This window comes from Hippocampus comes, unplaced genomic scaffold (assembly GCF_001891065.2).
Source record: "Hippocampus comes isolate QL1 unplaced genomic scaffold, H_comes_QL1_v1.1 scaffold41, whole genome shotgun sequence".
Taxonomy (NCBI): Eukaryota; Metazoa; Chordata; class Actinopteri; order Syngnathiformes; family Syngnathidae; genus Hippocampus; species Hippocampus comes.
In genome coordinates this window covers 4,029,162-4,048,097 of record NW_017805153.1, presented here as the reverse complement: position 1 = coordinate 4,048,097, position 18,936 = coordinate 4,029,162, and the positions used below count along the sequence as shown (strand labels likewise).

Below are 18,936 nucleotides of genomic sequence, written 5' to 3'. Positions count from 1 at the left end.
GTCTTTTTTTCTAATATGTGTGTGTGTGTGTGTGTGTGTGTGTGTGTGTGTGTGTGTGTGTGTGTGTGTGTGTGTGTGTGTGTGTGTGTGTGAGAAACATAAAAAATAATCTATATGAGTTGGTACATGGCCCTTTTTCCTGGTTGTGGATATATGGGGTCTCATCTTTGAATTGAAAACTTTTTTTAACATATTTATCTGCACCCAAAACAGCCTTGGCCAGAGGAGGCCCTTGAGCGGGTGGCCAACTCTTTTCTGCAGCCGCTGGAGATGAAAGACAATGAGAGGAAGGAGGTCATACCCATCTGCAAAACATTTCACACGTCTGCCAGTCAACTTTCAGTGAGGTGTGACACACTAAACATAATTCAAAGTAAGGTTACATATATGAGCTTTTGTTTTCTTTGCAGATTCCTCACTGAGCTCGGTCGTCATAATTATGTTACACCCACATCCTATTTGGAGCTCATGGCAGCTTTCAGTCAGCTCCTCACAAAGAAAAGAGATGCTGTCATGAAGGCAAAGAGGAGATACACCAATGGTCTGGAAAAACTAGCCTTTGCCGAATCTCAGGTATCCAGTTTGTCACAATTTGATGAGATTACTGGTATTTTTCTCCATTGGAGATATGTAATGGATTTTTTTTTTTTTTTTTTTAAATTAATGACATTGCAATTCACTGTGACTTGTTCAAAGATATTTTTTCAGAAATAAATAACAAAAGTGACTTGTTTAGTTTTATTTCTGATGGATGGGAAGTCACTCACAAGAGTCAACGATTAAATTGTCGGTTTCCTCTGATATGTCCCCTTTCACTCGATGCTTGTCAAGGTGGGTGAAATGAAACTGGAATTGGTTGAGTTGCAGCCCAAGCTGGAACAAGCACAGATAGAAAATGAAAAAATGATGAAGGTAGTGACACCGAGCAGCAACAAATCAAAATTACATGTTATAATCTGGAAGAAAAAAATGCAAAGTGTACTGGAATGATCCATAGGTGATTGCAGTGGAATCTGTGGAAGTGGAAGCAACAAGTAAACTTGTGAGCATTGAAGAGGAGGCCACAGCTATTCAAGCTGCTGAGGCTCAAGCTCTGAAGGATGAGTGTGATAGTGAATTGGCAGAGGCCATTCCTGCCCTGGAGGAAGCAACTGCAGCTTTGAATACCTTAAAGGTGAGAATGCTCCGAATTAAGCCAACGTTAGCCTTGGATGTGACCTTTCCGTTGATGTTCACTTACCTTCTTGATTTCAGCCTGCTGACATTACTGTAGTAAAATCCATGAAAAACCCTCCCGATGGAGTAAAACTGGTGATGTCAGCTGTGTGTGTAATGAAAGGACTGCCTCCGGATAAAGTGGCAGATCCTGCTGGGTCTGGGAAAAAGGTCTATCCCTTTAAAAAAAAATCATTCATTGGAAAAAAAAACAGAAAAGAAAAACAGCATTTTCATGGCAAAAGTAACATTGGTGAGAAACCATGACATTTGTTTTACCTTTACTTTTTCATAATTTCCTAGGTTTTGGACTACTGGGGCCCAAGTAAAAAACTATTAGGTGACATGAACTTTTTGAAGGATCTGAAAGAATACGATAAAGACAATATTCCTGTGAGTGTCTCTACTGAAAATCATAAAAAATCAATGCCTAAAAAAGAAAACTTGAATTTTTCTTTCCCCTCTCTTTATTACAGGAGGAATCAATGCAAAAAATCCGTGCTACCTACATGACGAATCCTGACTTCAGCCCTGCTAAGGTGGCAAAAGCCTCCTCCGCAGCAGAGGGCCTTTGCAAGTGGATCAAGGCAATGGAGTCCTATGACAGGGTGGTGAAGGTGTGAATTCCCTTTCGTTTCTCTTTTGATCTTCAAAATGAAATCCATTTTTACCTCCAGGTGTACTCACTTCTGTGCTTTTAGATCGTGGCTCCCAAAAAGGCCAAACAAGCAGAGGCTCAGGCGACCCTGGCCGCTGCCATGGCCACACTATCAGAGAAGCGAGCCCAACTCAAGGAGGTTATGGACCGTTTAGCTGACCTGCAAAGAATATCTCAGGAGAAGACAGAGGAGAAAGCCAAGCTAGAAGCCCAGAGGGATTTGTGTCAACAGAAGTTGGAGAGAGCTGAAAAACTCATTGGTGGGCTCGGTGGGGAGAAAACAAGGTGACGAATGGCCCAGCATTTCTTTTTATAAGAACTACAACAATGGCAGCGCAGCGCAAAGTAAACATGGTTTTCTTCAGATGGTCCAAGGCTGCCGAAGATCTACAGAACACATACGACAACCTTACCGGGGATGTCCTTATCTCTGCTGGTGTCATGGCCTACCTGGGTGCTTTCACCGCCAGCTTCAGACAGGACTGCACCGGCCAATGGATTAAATTGTGTCAAGTAAATCCTTTATTGACACACAAGGTCTTTCCCTGTCAGCTGTGACATGTATGATTGTTGTCCTCATCGTTTCATTTCTCTAGTCTAAGAGTATTCCATCGTCAGATGACTTCTCTCTCAGCAAGACCCTGGGAGATCCCATTAAGATTAGGGCGTGGAATATCGCCGGCCTTCCCACCGACTCCTTCTCGATCGACAATGGTGTCATTACCAGTAATTCACGGCGATGGTGAGAAGCTTTATGCAGTTTATTGCAAAGCCGCTCTGGAAGAAGAGTACGAATGTCGTCTCTCTGCCATTGTGGCGCAGTGAAACATTTCATCAGTCAGGCTCAGGACCGCGCTCATATATTCCTGCTCTTGCAGGCCTCTGATGATTGACCCTCAGGGTCAGGCCAACAAGTGGGTGAAGAATTCGGAGAAAGACAACAAGTTGAACATCATCAAATTAACGGATGATGATTACATGAGAACTTTGGAAAACTGTATCCAGTTTGGAAGCCCCTTGCTGCTCGAAAATGTAGGAGAAGAGTTGGACCCCTCCCTGGAACCTCTTCTCCTCAAACAAACCTTCAAACAAGGTGACAAAATTGTGACAGGGCCGCAAAAAGGTCACTTGAGATTGAAAAGGGTGTAAAAACGTGAATTGCTGTCATGCTTGTTTCGCCTAGGTGGTGTGGAATGTATAAAACTGGGGGAGAGTGTGATTGAGTACTCCCCCGAATTCCGTTTCTACATCACCACAAAGCTGAGGAACCCGCATTATCTACCAGAACTGGCCACCAAGGTGTCTTTGCTCAATTTCATGATCACCCCAGAGGGCCTCGAGGACCAGCTGCTGGGGATTGTGGTCGCCAAAGAGAGGCACTTCACATTTCACTGAGCCTCCGCTCAAATTCTTGGGTCTCTTCATTCAAGCTATCTTTGGCTTCATCTGCTTTGCAGGCCAGAGCTTGAGGAAGAGAGAAACGCACTCATCTTACAGTCGGCTGCGAATAACAGGCAATTGAAGGAAACCGAGGACAAGATCCTTGAGACTCTTTCGTCTTCGGAGGGAAATATTTTGGAGGATGAGAGTGCCATTCAGGTCCTCGACTCTGCAAAGATCATGTCCAATGAAATTACCAAGAAACAAAAGGCATGTACTTTGCTCAACATAAGCGATCTGTGCGGCTGATGCGATGGATTTTTTTTTTCTCTGACTGCAATGTCTCAACGAATTCTCCAGATTGCAGAGGAGACTGAGATCATGATAGCCGAGTCTCGAGAGTGTTACAGAGCTATTGCCAAGCACTCGTCTGTGCTGTTCTTCACCATTGCTGACCTGACCAACATTGACCCAATGTATCAGTACTCGCTCAGCTGGTTTGTCAACCTCTATATAAACTCTATCCAAGACAGGTGAGTGACGCACCCCAGTGTTTCTCTGAAATGAGTGTCGTGGGATTACATTTACAGGATGAGACTTTTATAATAATTGTTATTATTGTAACCTATTGCGCAAATTTCCAACGCTTGCATGCTACTTCTGGTGGTAGATCTGATTGTGCAGTCTTGAACATTAACATGAAGTTGCGAAGTGGATACCTTTGAAATTATGCAGAGTCGAAGACACCATTTGTCGTTTTTCCGCACCTGAAGTGCACTTCACTAAGAAGCCTCTTATTTTTATTTAGTAAAAAGTCCAAAATCCTGGAAAAGAGGGTCATGTACCTGATCGATCACTTCACCTACAACTTGTTTTGCAATGTCTGTCGCTCGCTGTTTGAGAAGGATAAACTTCTCTTCTCCTTCATCCTCTGCTGCAATCTGCTTCTGTGAGTGTCACAAACCATTTAGGCATGAGAATTGACTCATCTGGATCACTCCTTTGCCTGCTGTAAATAAAACAGATTCTGACGTTTCCATCAGGTCAAAGGGTGAGATTGAGTACTCCGACTTGATCTTCTTGATGACGGGAGGCGTGGGCCTGCAGAACACCCTTGCCAATCCTGATCCTAGCTGGCTGCAAGAAAAGAGCTGGGATGAGATATGTCGAGCCAATGAGCTTCCAGGCTTGAAAGGAGTCAAGTGAGAAAATGATTCAAAGTTTTATGTCATTGTTCTCGATTCAATAAAGTGAGACAATGACTCAACCTTTTTAAAAATGGCGCCACCTTCATTGTGTTTCCTCCGCATAGACGCTTTCATTGCAGGCCCTGGACTTTTCAAGCCTGTCTTTGAAAGCAAAGATCCGAGCAACGTTCCTTTGCCCTCACCCTGGGACGATAAACTCAGCGATTTGCAGAAGATGATCATTGTCCGCTGCCTCAGGCCTGACAAGATTGTGCCAGCTGTGAACAAATATGTGATCACGAAGCTGGGGAAAAATTTTGTTCAGCCCCCTCCCTTTGACCTCAGCAAGAGCTACATGGACTCGAACGCCACCATCCCGCTGGTGTTTGTGCTTTCTCCCGGCGCTGATCCCATGGCGAGTAGGTTCTGCAGTTTACTTCTCAAACTTCCTGTAGCACTGCCGCTCAAAGCTTCATGACACATTCACGCTTCACAGGCTTACTGAAGTTTGCAACTGACAAGGACATGGGTGGCAACAATTTCCAGTCCATTTCTCTGGGGCAGGGCCAAGGACCCATCGCTTCCAAAATGATCTCCACAGCCATGCAGAATGGGACATGGGTGTGTTTGCAGAATTGTCATCTGGCTGTGTCTTGGATGTCCACCCTGGAGAAGATCTGCGAGGACTTTAGTCCTGCAACATGCCACGAAGACTTCCGGCTCTGGCTCACAAGCTACCCTTCGCCCAAGGTAAAGTGCAAGCTGATGTGCAGCAGTTTGGATTTGTCTGGTTCGGGCCCTGAAGCCGCCGCCTCTGTGAAACCAGTTTCCAGTGACTCTTCTTCAGAATGGAGTAAAAATGACAAACGAGCCCCCGACAGGACTGCGACTAAACATCCTGCAATCCTACATGTCAGATCCTGTTTGTGACCAAAACTTCTTCAATAATTGCATGAATAAAGAACTGGTGAGTTCGAGGTGCCGATTCAATTGTAAGTCCACGCATACGGCTTCTTTTCTTACACCGGTTCGAATGCGTCGGCTTTTAGGTCTGGGAAAAGCTCCTGTATGGCCTGTGCTTCTTCCACGCGCTTGTTCAGGAGCGAAGGAAGTTTGGCCCACTTGGCTGGAACATTCCTTACGGCTTCAATGAGACTGACCTTCACATCAGCATCCGACAGCTCCAGGTCATCATTTGTTACTCCCCAAATTGCTCCTGTCACGTGCATCCTAAGGCTTGTCCTCTTTCTTCTTCTGTAGTTGTTCATCAATCAATACGATGAGGTGCCCTTCGAGGCCATAACTTACCTGACTGGGGAGTGCAACTACGGAGGCCGCGTCACCGACAACTGGGATCGGCGCCTCCTGAACACCATGTTGGCTGACTTCTACAACAGGGATGTTGTGGAGAAACCTTCTTTTCCCTTCTCACCAAGCGGTGACTATGTTACCCCCCCTAAGTCTTCCTATGATGACTACCTGCGATTTATCAAGGTAAGGCATCACGCCATCCTTCATGATGTCGTCGTGAGTTGCCTTGCAAGACTTTCAAAGCGTAACCATACCTTTGCGCCGTACCAGGAGCTTCCAGTCAGCCAGCACCCAGAAATATTTGGGATGCACGAAAATGTGGACATTTCGAAGGACCTGCAGCAGACCAAGCTGTTGTTTGATTCGCTGCTTCTCACCCAGGGGCGGGGCTCGAAGGGAGGAGGTAGCTCTGGGACTGACAATGCGCTCTATGACATAGCCAATGACATCCTCACTAAGGTACCATGGACTATATCTTTTCACATTTTCCATCTCCAAGAGTGGTCATCTGATTGAATAATATTGCACTGTTTTTTCAATGTATATCATGTGTTTTACAAGTAATATTAGCGTTCATTTAATCCCATCAGATTCCAAATAATTTTGACATAGAAGTCTCTCTCTCGAAGTATCCAGTGCTCTACAAGGAGAGTATGAACACCGTGCTCGTCCAAGAAATGGAGCGCTACAACACGTATGGGCAAACATTTTGTATCGAATTTGATGTCAAGTAAACCACCTCGTTTGACCTGTTTTTCCTTTGCAGGCTTTGTAGTACCATCCGTGTGAGCCTTCAGAACCTGCTCAAGGCCCTTAAGGGTTTAGTGGTGATGGACGCAGAGCTGGAGGGAATTGCAAATAGTTTGGGAGTGGGCAAGGTACCAGAGCAGTGGGCCAAACGCTCGTACCCGAGCCTCAAGCCCCTGGGCAGCTACATTAATGACTTTCTCGCAAGGCTCAAGTTTTTGCAGGTGAGTCACATTTTTCTCGACATGAGGATGTCCTGTCCAATTCGGTTTTCACATGAATCGTCTGTGCTCATAGGACTGGTTCAACACTGGTAAGCCCAGTGTGTTCTGGCTGTCTGGATTTTTCTTCACCCAGGCCTTCCTTACGGGAGCTACGCAGAACTATGCCAGGAAATACAATGTTCCAATTGACCTGTTGGGCTTTGACTTTGAGGTCAACACACACTTTTTTTTTCTTTCTTCAACACAACCTAATAGTCAGTCATGATCGTAAATGCTCATTGCAGACATCGTTCAGTCATTTTATGTGCGATTTTGGGATTTGATCCTTCAGGTTCTACCACTTGATCAATCAGACACGCCTCCGGAAGATGGTGTCTACATTTATGGATTGTTTCTTGATGGTGCTCGATGGGACAAAGAAAGGTAGTGGGGACTGCAGAAGTATCTTTGACAACAATGATCATTATTTGAAGTGCAAGATGACCACCTGAAAAGCAGCATATATAATCTTTTTTTTATTTCTATCTTCAGTGGAGTTTTAGTGGAGCAATATCCCAAAATCCTATTTGACACGGTGCCCATTATCTGGATAAAACCGAGTAAGTATGCATTTGGATGCATTGTGTGCACTGGCATCACGACTACGAATGTTGTCATGATCTCAACTTAATCCTTTCTTTTTCTCACTCTGTCTCTCTATGATTGTTAATTTGTCTCCATGTAGACATTATTTATTTGCTTCTCTTTCTCTTCCATGCAGCAAGAGACATCCCGGATGAGTCTGACAGTCGCTACCTTTCTCCTCTCTACAAGACCAGCGAGAGGAGGGGCACACTCTCTACAACGGGACACTCCACCAATTTTGTCATCCCAATGTTGTTGCCCACCGTCAAGCGCCCTCAACACTGGATAAAGCGTGGTGTGGCGCTACTCTGTCAGCTTGATGACTGAGAGTGTCACAGGCCAATTTGGATTATTTGTTTTTTTCATATCAAAAAGACAAGACAAAGTATGTGCATGTAATTTGGTTTTGGTTTCATGTAGGGGTTGATTCGCAACATATATTTTTCCACTTACAGTGTAGCAACACATGCAGACAGACAATGTAACAATACTCATAAGGAATAGATTCTTTATCCTTTGCAAGAAATACAGTACTAATGTTACTGTGGCTTGCTATGACCGTGGTCATCGTATGTTTATGATGTCTGTGTTTGACTTCCCCATGGTGGCCAAGGGGTACACACTCGAATGGTGGATAGAAATATCATGATGAGCACACTATTTAATTCTTTACATTCTATTTTTTTAGTTTAATTGCATGTTTTTTTAAATGACATGCAATACTACAGAGTGCTCGCATTGAGCTGCTAGCCATTAGCCTCAGGCCGTACTTTCTCCCATGGGAATTTTCACACGTCATAGCTGTGACGGTGTACGTTCCCCCATCGGCTAATGGTGATGCAGCGTGTGATGCCCTGATGACTGTCGTGAACAGGCTGCAAACAGTCCCCCAACGCCCTGCTGATCATCTCTAGGGACTTCAACCATGTCTCTCTGTCGTCCTCCCTCCCAACCTTCACTCAGTATGTAACCTGTACCACCAGAGACAATAACATTTTGGACTTGTTTTATGCCAACACCAAGGAGGCATATACTGTACACCCAATCCCCTCCCCCCTCTTGGAAGAGCAGACCACAACATGGTTTATCTTCAGCCTGTGTACAAACCCCTTGTGCACAGGCAGCCAGCTGTGACCCGCATGGTCAGAAGATGGTCCATGGAGGCTAAAGAGGCTCTGCGGGACTGCTTCGACTCAACCAGGTGGAAGCTGTTCAGTGAGGTTCATGGGGAGGACATTGATTCACTCATCTACACCATCATGGACTACATTAACTTTTGTGAGCAGAACACCGTACCCATGAGGACTGCAGTGTTTTTCCAACAACAAACCATGGATTACTCCTGAAATAAAGGCCCTCCTGAAAAACAGGAGCTGAAGACCGTGCAGATCCAGCCGAGGAGAAGGATCAGAGAGGGGATAAAGACCTACAGAATGAAAATTGAGGACCAGCTACAGGCCAGTAATGTTTCTAGTGTCTGGAGGGGCCTGAAAACCATCTCAGGCCAAGACAGAGACTGAGGGACAAGGATTGGGCAGATGATCTAAACCGTTTTTTCAACTGGTTTGACCAGACGTCTGTCCCTCCCCCCCCCCCCCAGCCCCCCCTGCAGTTGCACGCACTCTGACTGTGGACCCCCCCCCCCACCCCCCCATGACCAGCTTCCAACAACAAACAACTGCCCTCTCAACCGACACTACACCCCCAACCCCCAGTCTGTCTCCTGGTTCCTGCCTGTCTGTTACAACAGCGCCGGTGAGGAACCAACTGAGGAGGATGAAGGTGAGGAAAGCAGCAGGTCCAGACAACAGTTCCCGTCTCCTGAGGACCTGCTCCGACCAGCTGTGTGACATTGTCCAGCACATGTTCAGCCTGAGCCTGAAGCTGGGCAGAGTTCCTGGAAAACTTCATGCCTGGTCCCAGTGCCCAAGACCCCCCACCCGAAGTTCTCTGACGACTCTGCGATTGTCGGCCTCATTACAGAGGGAGATGATCGGGAGTACAATAGACTGACGGGGGACTTCGTGGACTGGTGCCAGCAGAATCACCTCCAGATCAACTCTGGGAAAACTAAGGAGTTGGTGGTGGATTTCTGCAGGAAACAGTCCTCACCTGCACCGATGAACATCCAGGGTACGGACATAGAGAGGGTGACCTCTTACAAGTACCTGGGTGTTCTTCTAAACAATAAACTGGTCTACCAACACAGACGCCCTGATCAGGAAGGGACAGAGCCGCCTCTTGCTACTCAGGAAACTAAGGTCTTTTGGAGTTCAGGGGTCACTCCTTAAGACCTTCTACAACTCGGTGGTGGCTTCGGCCATCCATTATGGCATTGTCTGCTGGTCAGCCAGCATCTCGGCCCGGGACAGAGAGAGACTGGAGCGACTGGTCGGGAGGGCCAATTCTGTCCTGGGCTGCTCCCTGGACACTTTGGAGGAGGTGGGCAGCAGGAGGATGCTAGCTAAACTAAAAGCTCTGATGGAAAGTCCCTCCCACCCCCTCCAGCCCACCCTGACAGCACTGGGTAGCTCGTTCAGCCAGACTGTTACACCCGCGCTGCAAGGAGGAGCGATACCGCCGCTCATTCCTACCGACTGCTGTTAGGCTGCTCAATAAACACATACAAAACCTGGACTCACCCCATCCATACATTGTAAATAGCACAGCCACCTTACGCAGCATACATACAGTTGCATATACTTTATATCTATATTTTATATTTTATATTGCATTCTGTACTGTGTACAGTTCATTTTTTTTAGAAACATTTATTTTGTGCATGCAATACTTTGTTTTTCTTTTCTACCCCCACTTCAATTTTGCTGCTGTAGATTGCAAATTTCCCCAATGAGGGACAAATAAAGGTTTTCTTATCTTATTTTTCATGGTTTAAAAAATGTTTAATTTTTTTTAAATAGTGTTTTTTAAGAGGGTTTAATGGTATTTACTTCAATTTCAAAGTTGAAAGGTGAATTGTATTATAATGTGAGTGTTATGAGTTGCAAGCACTACAGTATGTGCTCAGGTTTTTTTTTTTTTTGTAATTTTCAGCAAGCGTAGGGAGAGTAATTCATTCAGAACACATTGCTCTCTTGTCAGATCACGTGAGCTGCAGGCACACGGGGATCTCTGAAGTTAGTCTCCGTTTAGGCAACTTTGTCTTTTCATCTAGTTCAATAGACTGTGTGTTGGCCGTGATGAGTACATGACCTCAAACACCTTAGCGCACTGACTAAAGTAATAATCCCTGGAATTCTGGTGGTTGGTTAAAATTGCACCAATTGATCCGAGCTATGACCTCAGCTATGGATCAAAACTACAGTTGGTGTAATCTGCATGGTAGTCACCACAATCTTATTTATAGTTGAAGAGCTATAAATAGCTGTAGCGCATGAATGCAAGGGTGTCCAACTCCACTGTTGTTCAAGTCCCAGAAGGAGCACAGCCATTCGACTTAAGGTAAACACCACAATATAAACATCTATAAAACAATACGATTGTTATCGCTATTGGCCATGGAATGTTAATGTTGCCAGTTTAATTAGTAGATTCTTTTTTTAATGTGTCCACATTTACCCTTGCTTGTAAAAGGGCATTTTTTTAAACAGTAATCAGTTGCAATGTTATGCATGAATTTACCTTGGAGATGCATGCTTCCTTGTTTATATAAATTCTGCTATCAAGTGGCTTGAGGCAAAAGTTAACTCATGCTGAATTTAGGAAATGGAACATCTGTGAATTTGACCCACTTTTCTTTATTGTTTATTATTTTGGTGATATGCCATGGACATTGACGTCTATTGCAACAACTGAACAATGAGTGTGGCAATACCCTGTTTGGCAGTGCAGTTCAGTCACCCCCTGTTTGGTGATGGGATGTGTGCATCTGAAGGTTGTATCTTCACATAACCAATCAAACACTGACTCTTCCTTGGCAAACAGATGAACACGGAAGCAAAAGAAGCCATTTTTCAATCTGAAGATGACTCGGATCAAGATGAAACAACCCAATCTATCATAGAGGAAAGTCTCATTGAATACAGAAAGCTCAAGGGACTGAATCCAAGGTGATTGTTGATGCAATGTTTATGTCACTGGTTATTATTTCTTGCTTCACCACTTTGTTGATGCAATGTTTACGTCACTAGTTATTATTTCTTGCTTCACCACTTATTTTCTTACTGTAGTCATCTGAAAGTTACCGAAGACCCTGATGATATATTCAAAGCGATTGCGGAGGGTAAGATGCTGTTAACTCTTGCACGTTCCAGTGTCTTCAAGACATTCTCCATCATCCATGCAAATTGCCTCCAAAAATTGGCCAACAAAATATTAAGAATGCAGTGCCATAAAACTAAAAACTATTTAGCATATTTTATTGTTTTTGTGTGATTTGTTTTGGTTTGTTGAATCATGAGGACTTGTCACTCCGGCGAATGTTGCATCAACTTGGGGAAATATTTTAATGTTATGTTGGAGGTCTTAGATGTTGACAGGAGCTACGTTTTTGGGTTGCACAGTAAACACCGGAACATGTAAATTTACTGTGAGGTCCCGATAAGCAACACGAGTTTATTAAACTATGGCCATGACAATTTTCAAAATGTACACACCTCTGCCCTCTTCTCTGCGATTGTCTTTGCGCTGCTGCACTATCTGACAGCGAATTTGCCGACATTGATTCATGCGCCTTCTTGGGAGGGCAGTAGATGACATCCAAAGGAATGGAAATTAGAAGTGCCTGGAGAAATGCAGCTTATGAATGTACCTTATGGATATGCTTTTTTACATGTATGTTGCTCACCCTGCATCTGTGCGCATTCTCTGGTCCTGACTTTCGACATAAGCATCGTGTGTAAAATTGGGCTTTTGGGCGCAACACAGATACCCACATATAACACTGGACTAACGAGCACGCCTTACTCGTAGCAAGAAGTGAAGCCACCGGCGGTCACTTTACGATGCCACACTTTCAGCGTGTATAACTTGAATACAGTACATTGATTTCTCTATTGAGTTTTGGCGTTATTTTCTGTCTCTCCAGCGAAAAAGCAACCGTGTGGCATACGGTTGTAACCACTAAGTCTGGGAGAAGCTCTAAATGTAAATTTTATTGGTAAGAATGAAATGATAAATTCATATCAGAATTTATCATTGATATGATAAATTCATATAAAATTCATATTCATCTGCATCATGGTATCAGAAGAATGAACAATGAAATAACAGCAACAACAACAAAGTCCAAAAAGGAAAAAAATCGCAGTGAAATGTAAACCTTACTTTTGTAAGGCACAATTCACAGAATCTGAATCATCTCTATTGGCAAAGTGTGTATAAAACACAAGGAATTTGTCTCCGGTAGTACAGGTTACATTCGTATTATCAATAACAAGCAAGTACGATAAACAAGGACATGACAAATAATTATCGAAAGAATCTGCATAATGTAAGGGTGCCGTCGTGCACTTGTACCACCCCAGACTGCTGTGAGGCAATGTGCAAAGTATCATGCTGAGCTAAAGTGATCAGTGGTAGAATCGTTGCACCATTTTAAAGTGACCAGTAGCAGTATTTGTAGAACAACTCAAGTGTGCAATTGTACAGAAAGTCCTTGGGCGCTTTGAAGTCTCTGGTGCCAAGCAAGAGAAAGCAGAAGCAGAATATACATCAGTGACAATTGTTCAAGTGCATAGCTGGGGCTACAATGATTATTGTGGTAATACTGTTCCCACAGGGGGGTGCAAAATTGCAACAAGCCACTATAGATTTGGGTTACTGTTTAAGGAGCGAACGGCTAAAGCAGGGGTAGGGAACTTCGGTTCCTCGAGAGCCATATCCTGCCTGTTTTAGATCCCTCCCTACTCCACACACCTGATTCAACTGTTCATGATTGTTTCAGGCCTCTACAGGGCTTGCTGATGAGCTGATGATTTGAATCAGGTGTGTTGGAGTAGGGTGGGATCTAAAACAGACAGGTTATGGCTCTCGAGGAACCGGAGTTCCCTACCCCTGGGCTAAAGGGAAGAAGTTGTTTGAGAATGTCTGCTGGATTTGGTGCGCAAGGATTGGTAGCGCTTGCCCGAGCTGGAAAAGGTGGTGGGCAGAGTGTGGGGGGTCCAGGGGGATTTTCTGTGCCCTTGTCTTGGTTCTTGTGGTGTGTCCTCAAGAGTGGGCCGGTCGGTGCCAATGATTTTTTTTTTTTCTGCAGTCCTAATTGTCCGTTGCAGTCGGATGTTGTCCCTTTTGTGGCGTATGTCATAATACTGAGATAATATATTGTGAATGGTTGATGCAGCCAGAAACGTTCTCCCTCTGTTAGGCTCTTGTTACTCCATATAGGGATCCTCGTGTTCAAAAAATGCACTGAAAACAATGTTTTCAGCGAAAACAATAAGTTGACAGTAATGAGGCAACACAAGATGGCTGCCCTCTTGCTTCAACCGCAAGAGGTTATTACTGTAGATACGTCCATGGCGCAACCACCAAAGAGGCATGACTCAGCCTGGGGCTGGCTGTAAATTATGGCGCATGGAGTTTTCTCGAGACTCGTGAATGTCAAAGAATCCCAGAAAATGGAGAAACTCAAGATAGCACACCTTGCATCTAAAAAAATAAAGCCACTGTATTTTTACGCAGATTATGCAGTAAGATTGATGCACTGCAAACAAGGAACTCCAGTAAGACTTGGACTTATTTGATACCTTATTACAGATGCATTTCCAATGTTTCGGAGATTCTATTAGTTCCATAAGTATTTGCGCTAGAGTTTGGGGTATTTTTTTTTCTGTACACTTCATGTAATAATCAATCTTGTGTGCCAAGCCAGAGGATGCTTTTCATGCCCTTTCTTCAAACATACATGCCTTCATGTATTAATGTCTTCCTACAGGTGATGAGGGTGCAGTCAAACGACTAATGGAACAACCAGAGGCTCTGTCCAAAGTTAATGAGCATGGGTGGATCCCTCTGCACGCAGCTGCAGTGCAGGAGAGTAAACACATACTCAAGATCATCTTTTCAGGTATAGTCATTTACGCTTTTAGTCATGTATGACTAATGTTTGACCACACACAGCTGTTGTGCTGATGTCAACTCTTGTTTGGGTTTCAGCTTCACCATTTGGGGCTGCCCAATGTCGCACATTCAAGGGGGAGACACCATTGTTTTTAGCGGTAGTCTATGGCCGTAGGCACAACTCCACATTCCTTTTACAAAATGGCTGTAACCCCAATCTCCAGGACGATGAGCAAGATTCTCCATTAATGGCAGGTAGTTCCTGTATTTCTATAAAAATGAGTATTTTCCTTCATTTTGATGTCTCTGTTGCTCCTTATTTCTCAGCGATTCTAAATGACCAGTACGACCTGGCAACACTATTGCTCCACTACGATGCTCAAGTGGATCAGCTAGGCCCGCTAAGCAGGACAGCGCTGCATGAGGCTGCCTTCCTTGGCCTGGAGAACTTTGTCTATCTGCTGCTTGAGTCCGGTGCCAACCCAAATGCGTGTGACATAATGAAGAAAACACCACTTGCTCTGGCTACACAAAATGGGCATCTAAATGTGGCGGAGCACTTGTTACTGAAAGGTAGCGATGAGCTGGCGTAAACGGAATTGGATATGAGCAGATGTTAAATGTATTTAATGCCTCTGTTTTCAGTGGCTATAAAATGTCTTTCTTTCTTCATTTCCACACTGATTAACATATATTTTGTTCAATCATAGCGCAAATGGAATGTTTGTTTTGTAGGGGCAAATGTTGAGTGTGAATCCGAGTCTGGCAGTATCTTGTTTGAGGCAGCAACATCAGGAAACCCCGATGTAATATCATTGCTGTTGGACCATGGAGCAGATGCTAACTTGCCCTCATACAGTGGCCACCTGCCAATTCACTGTGCGGCATACCACGGTCACATACTGTGAGAAACATTGTGCTCTTCCCTTTTTCGTTGTACCCACGGCTTTGTTCTTACCCCACCTGTTCTTTGACAGGGCATTGCAGCGTCTCATCCCAGTGACTAAACTGTGTGCAATAAAAGAGAGCGGGATGAGTCCTCTTCACTCTGCGGCTGCTGGAGGGCATGCACATTGCTTGGAGGTGCTGCTCAAAGCTGACTTTGACCCAAACCAAATGTTACACCCGAGGATGCGACGCAACTATGATGATGAACGCAAGTCTGCCCTTTTTTTCGCTGTCTCCAACAATGATCTTCAGTGTACTCGCCTGTTGCTGGAGGCAGGGGCAATGATGAACCAGGACCCTGTCAGTTGTTTACAAGTGGCAATGAGACAGGGCAACTATGAACTCATCAATACCTTGCTGAAGTTTGGGGCAAATGTAAACTACTACTCTCGCGTCAACACCACCCACTTTCCCTCTGCCCTGCAGTATGCATTAAAAGATGAAGTCATGCTGAGAATGATTTTGAACCACGGCTATGACGTAAAGCGATGCTTCGATTGCCCGTATGGTGACAGTTGCCATGACTTGGCTCCCTGGACAACATCGGTCATCAAAGATATGGTGGTGAGATGGGTCAGAAATCGTGGAAAGCAGCAGTCCCCAACCACCGGGCAGCGGACCAATTCCGGTCTGCTGCCCGGACATTTGGTACTGGGCCTGTAAAAGTTGGCTACAGCCGACACGTGGAACTGATTAAGCAGACGTAACAATTCATAGGCAGTTCAGTAGTCTTTAATCAACCAAAGGCGCACTTAAATGTGATATGCCAAACAAAAGTATAAAAGAAATTATGGCAAAAGGTTGGCGCGTGTTAGAAACAAATATTTTGTACTATAACAAAATCAACGAGAAACCGGTTCAGGGTGTCCCATGCCTACTGCCCGAAGACGGGTTGTGTTGGGCTCCAGCATGCCCCGCGACCCTTGTGAGGATCGAGTGGATAAGAAAATTAATGGATGGATGGATCAACCAGCACTGGAACAAAACAATATCGGGACCTCCAGCATGGTGGTCACTCCGTGTCCAGAATGTGCGCAATGTCACGTGTAAAATATCTGTATCAATAGTCCGACTTAAAATATGGGTTTATCGTCCGCATGGACAAGCATGCAAATGAGGCAATGAGGAAGCCTTTACAACTGCCATAAAAAGAAGCACAGAATAAATAACGTCCATGTCCAACATCCCATCTTTGTGGAGATGGATTTTCTGCCATGACAGCAACTGGAATACAATTGGAGTAGACTGGACATGAGTAAAACATTTGCACATCATTGTCTCCCATTACCCTCAAGAGAAACAAGCACAGAGCTTCCACTAATTACAAGCGTAATGCATAAACATTATGTTGGGTTGGATTATTAATCATTTCGATTGTTTTTAGGATGATAAATTACAGTGGTGCCCTAAGAAAGTAGTGACTTGATTTTTGAGATTTTCGAGATACGACCTCTTGTTCGGCTGATTTTTTTTTTTTTTTTTGCTTTGACTTGCGAGCACAAACTTGAGATACAAGCATTGTATTGTGGCATCGAACGCAACTCAGTCGACTTCGCAACAAGCAGTAGTGTGGCAAATAGTGAACCACTCTTGGGGTCAAACTAGTTATTGCCATTTGTAGCTGAAGGTTATAGTCAAAAGAAATAGAATTGTGTTGTGTATTGAAAACAACCACATAGTTTAGCTTTTAGTCTGTTAGCTTACTGCTAATGCTAACACATAATGGGGAACTCCATTGGTGTACTAATGCTAGCTCTAAATAGCATTTATATTGTGGTGTTACAGCCCTTTTAACAGTAAATATATTTAACCCAAACAACACAAACAGATAATATGAAAATACTGACAGTCATATATTCTTTATCCTGTACAAAGAAAACGGTCGCCAGACATTCACCTGTACTTTCCTTTTCGCTAGGGATTCTGAACATGTTCAAAATTTCCTTGTGACAAGAAAAAAAAACTCTAAAACTGTGGCCGATTGTCTACTGAACCTTTGGTGAACGAACCCTGACAAGCGAACGACCTTAATTGTACTGCGCTTATTGTAGTGCCATTATTCTTATTTCAAAAGTGTTTTGCATTATGCGCTTGCTCACAGAATAAATTTAACTTGTATCTCAAGGCACCACTGAATTGCTTTCCATGAAACGCGTCCATGGTGCAAAAAAAAAAAACGGTTGGGGACTGCAGATGTAGAGGAAATACATTCTCAGGATGTTTCAGTGTTCGTGACTTGATATCCTGTTGTTTCCCATAGTTTTGTGAGATGATAACAGTGTCCTGGCTCAAGCAGTTATCTGCTCAGGTGGTGCGAATCATGCTCGACTACACCAACCATGTCTCCTTCTGCGCCAAACTGAGGGAAGTCTTACAGGAGCAGAAGCAATGGCCACAGATCTGCCACATCCAAAGTTTGCACTTCCTTGTTACCTCCTGAGCCATTTATAGGCATTGTTGACCTCAAGTGATCTTCTTGATTTGATTGTTTCCCAGGAAATGCGCGAAGCTTAAAGCACCTGTGCCGGCTGAAGATTCGAGAGCACCTTAATGGACTACGTTTGAAAGCACCTGTTTTCATCACTTACCTCCCTCTTCCCCCCATGCTGAAAGAGTACCTACGTTACAAGGAGTTTGATGTGTACCACAGGGGCAGTACAGATACAGTGTGTTCAGTCATGTCATAAACGCTTCAGTTCCATTATATTGTACCAAGTTGCATGACATTGTCATTCTCCATGTGATTAAAAGAGTCTTTAATGGATATGATCCATGACTGTATCACTACCCTACAGATCGTGCCTACAGTATTTTGCTCCTTATATTTGATGCACGACCGCTCACAGTCGATAGTCTTGAATGGCACCCTTTGCGACAACCAATGGCAAGTATTACCATTGACAACATTTACAGTACATATTGTATGGATGTGGCAAATTGAAACGATTTGTGAAGATGCCTCATTCACTTGGTCCTTGGAGAGCTGTCATCAACCACAAGATGTTGGATTAACACTGAACCATTGTCTGTGAATGTATTCTGTCAGTCTAATTCAATTTTTCCGAATATCATTTGATGATTTTAGGGCTATTACAATGGCCACATCCAATATGGCAGATGCGATGACCATATCACTTTGAACAGGCCATCCGGTTCAACAGGTGTCCACAGCAGAAATAAAAAGGAAAATAAAATTGCTCTTCATTTTATATGTCCAAAGGGTTTGTGGTTTCCTTTATGAAATGTGTTCAAATGGCTCTTTACTTGCCATCCTCAATGTAACATGTCCCTCCTCAGTTGCGCACTGCGATTGGGCCAGAGACAGTCTAAATGCATTTACACCTTAGTCGTTTGAACTCCCCAAAAGCCTACAGGGGGGCAAAGTCATCCCTCCGTGTGTTTTTCAGAGCCAGATGGTCAACTCACGATGCAATTAACTTTGTCTTCTGCCCCGAGAAAGAGCTGATTTCATCCAAAGGGGGAGCCATAAACCTTTTACAGTAGTCCTTGGAATGTCCAACCTCTGACGACCCTTTTGTGCTTCTGCTCTCTGAAGATGGCAACAGGTCTATGCAAAAGCTCTGTCACCCTAAAATCAGAGTTTAAAACAAAACTATTGTCA

The 18,936-nt window shown here is 44.1% G+C and overlaps 2 protein-coding genes across 4 annotated transcripts in view; both read left to right on the top strand.

The window, feature by feature from the left end:
- Positions 1–8,993, top strand: part of LOC109515055 (dynein heavy chain 12, axonemal-like) — a 28,699-nt gene extending 19,706 nt beyond the window's left edge. The window contains 29 exon segments of the mRNA XM_019868621.1: positions 214–347; positions 411–573; positions 832–912; positions 998–1,174; positions 1,255–1,386; positions 1,519–1,608; positions 1,692–1,832; positions 1,917–2,158; positions 2,239–2,386; positions 2,470–2,615; positions 2,752–2,966; positions 3,057–3,249; positions 3,331–3,523; positions 3,614–3,786; positions 4,062–4,202; positions 4,297–4,480; positions 4,598–4,859; positions 4,937–5,190; positions 5,267–5,407; positions 5,490–5,627; positions 5,701–5,934; positions 6,022–6,210; positions 6,342–6,445; positions 6,518–6,722; positions 6,796–6,933; positions 7,054–7,145; positions 7,254–7,321; positions 7,483–8,547; positions 8,633–8,993. Of these exon segments, the coding sequence (XP_019724180.1) occupies positions 214–347; positions 411–573; positions 832–912; positions 998–1,174; positions 1,255–1,386; positions 1,519–1,608; positions 1,692–1,832; positions 1,917–2,158; positions 2,239–2,386; positions 2,470–2,615; positions 2,752–2,966; positions 3,057–3,249; positions 3,331–3,523; positions 3,614–3,786; positions 4,062–4,202; positions 4,297–4,480; positions 4,598–4,859; positions 4,937–5,190; positions 5,267–5,407; positions 5,490–5,627; positions 5,701–5,934; positions 6,022–6,210; positions 6,342–6,445; positions 6,518–6,722; positions 6,796–6,933; positions 7,054–7,145; positions 7,254–7,321; positions 7,483–7,673 (4,569 nt within the window). The 3' untranslated portion in view covers positions 7,674–8,547; positions 8,633–8,993.
- Positions 8,994–10,307: 1,314 nt separating this feature from the next.
- Positions 10,308–18,459, top strand: asb14b (ankyrin repeat and SOCS box containing 14b). Of its 3 annotated transcripts, none has more exons than XM_019868607.1 (10): positions 10,308–10,808; positions 11,292–11,416; positions 11,537–11,589; positions 14,242–14,373; positions 14,463–14,939; positions 15,102–15,270; positions 15,344–15,614; positions 15,741–15,878; positions 17,575–17,728; positions 17,811–18,459. In XM_019868607.1, exons 2-10 carry the CDS (start codon positions 11,292–11,294, stop codon positions 17,999–18,001), a joined length of 1,710 nt encoding a protein of 569 aa, XP_019724166.1. In that variant the 5' UTR covers positions 10,308–10,808; the 3' UTR covers positions 18,002–18,459. The 3 variants fall into 3 exon arrangements, with proteins under 3 accessions (XP_019724166.1, XP_019724165.1, XP_019724167.1); XM_019868606.1 differs by having other exon boundaries at positions 10,310–10,808; positions 14,463–14,621; positions 14,694–14,939; positions 15,344–15,878; positions 17,811–18,450; XM_019868608.1 differs by having other exon boundaries at positions 10,730–10,808; positions 15,344–15,878; positions 17,811–18,458.
- The last annotated feature ends 477 nt before the right edge of the window (positions 18,460–18,936 follow it).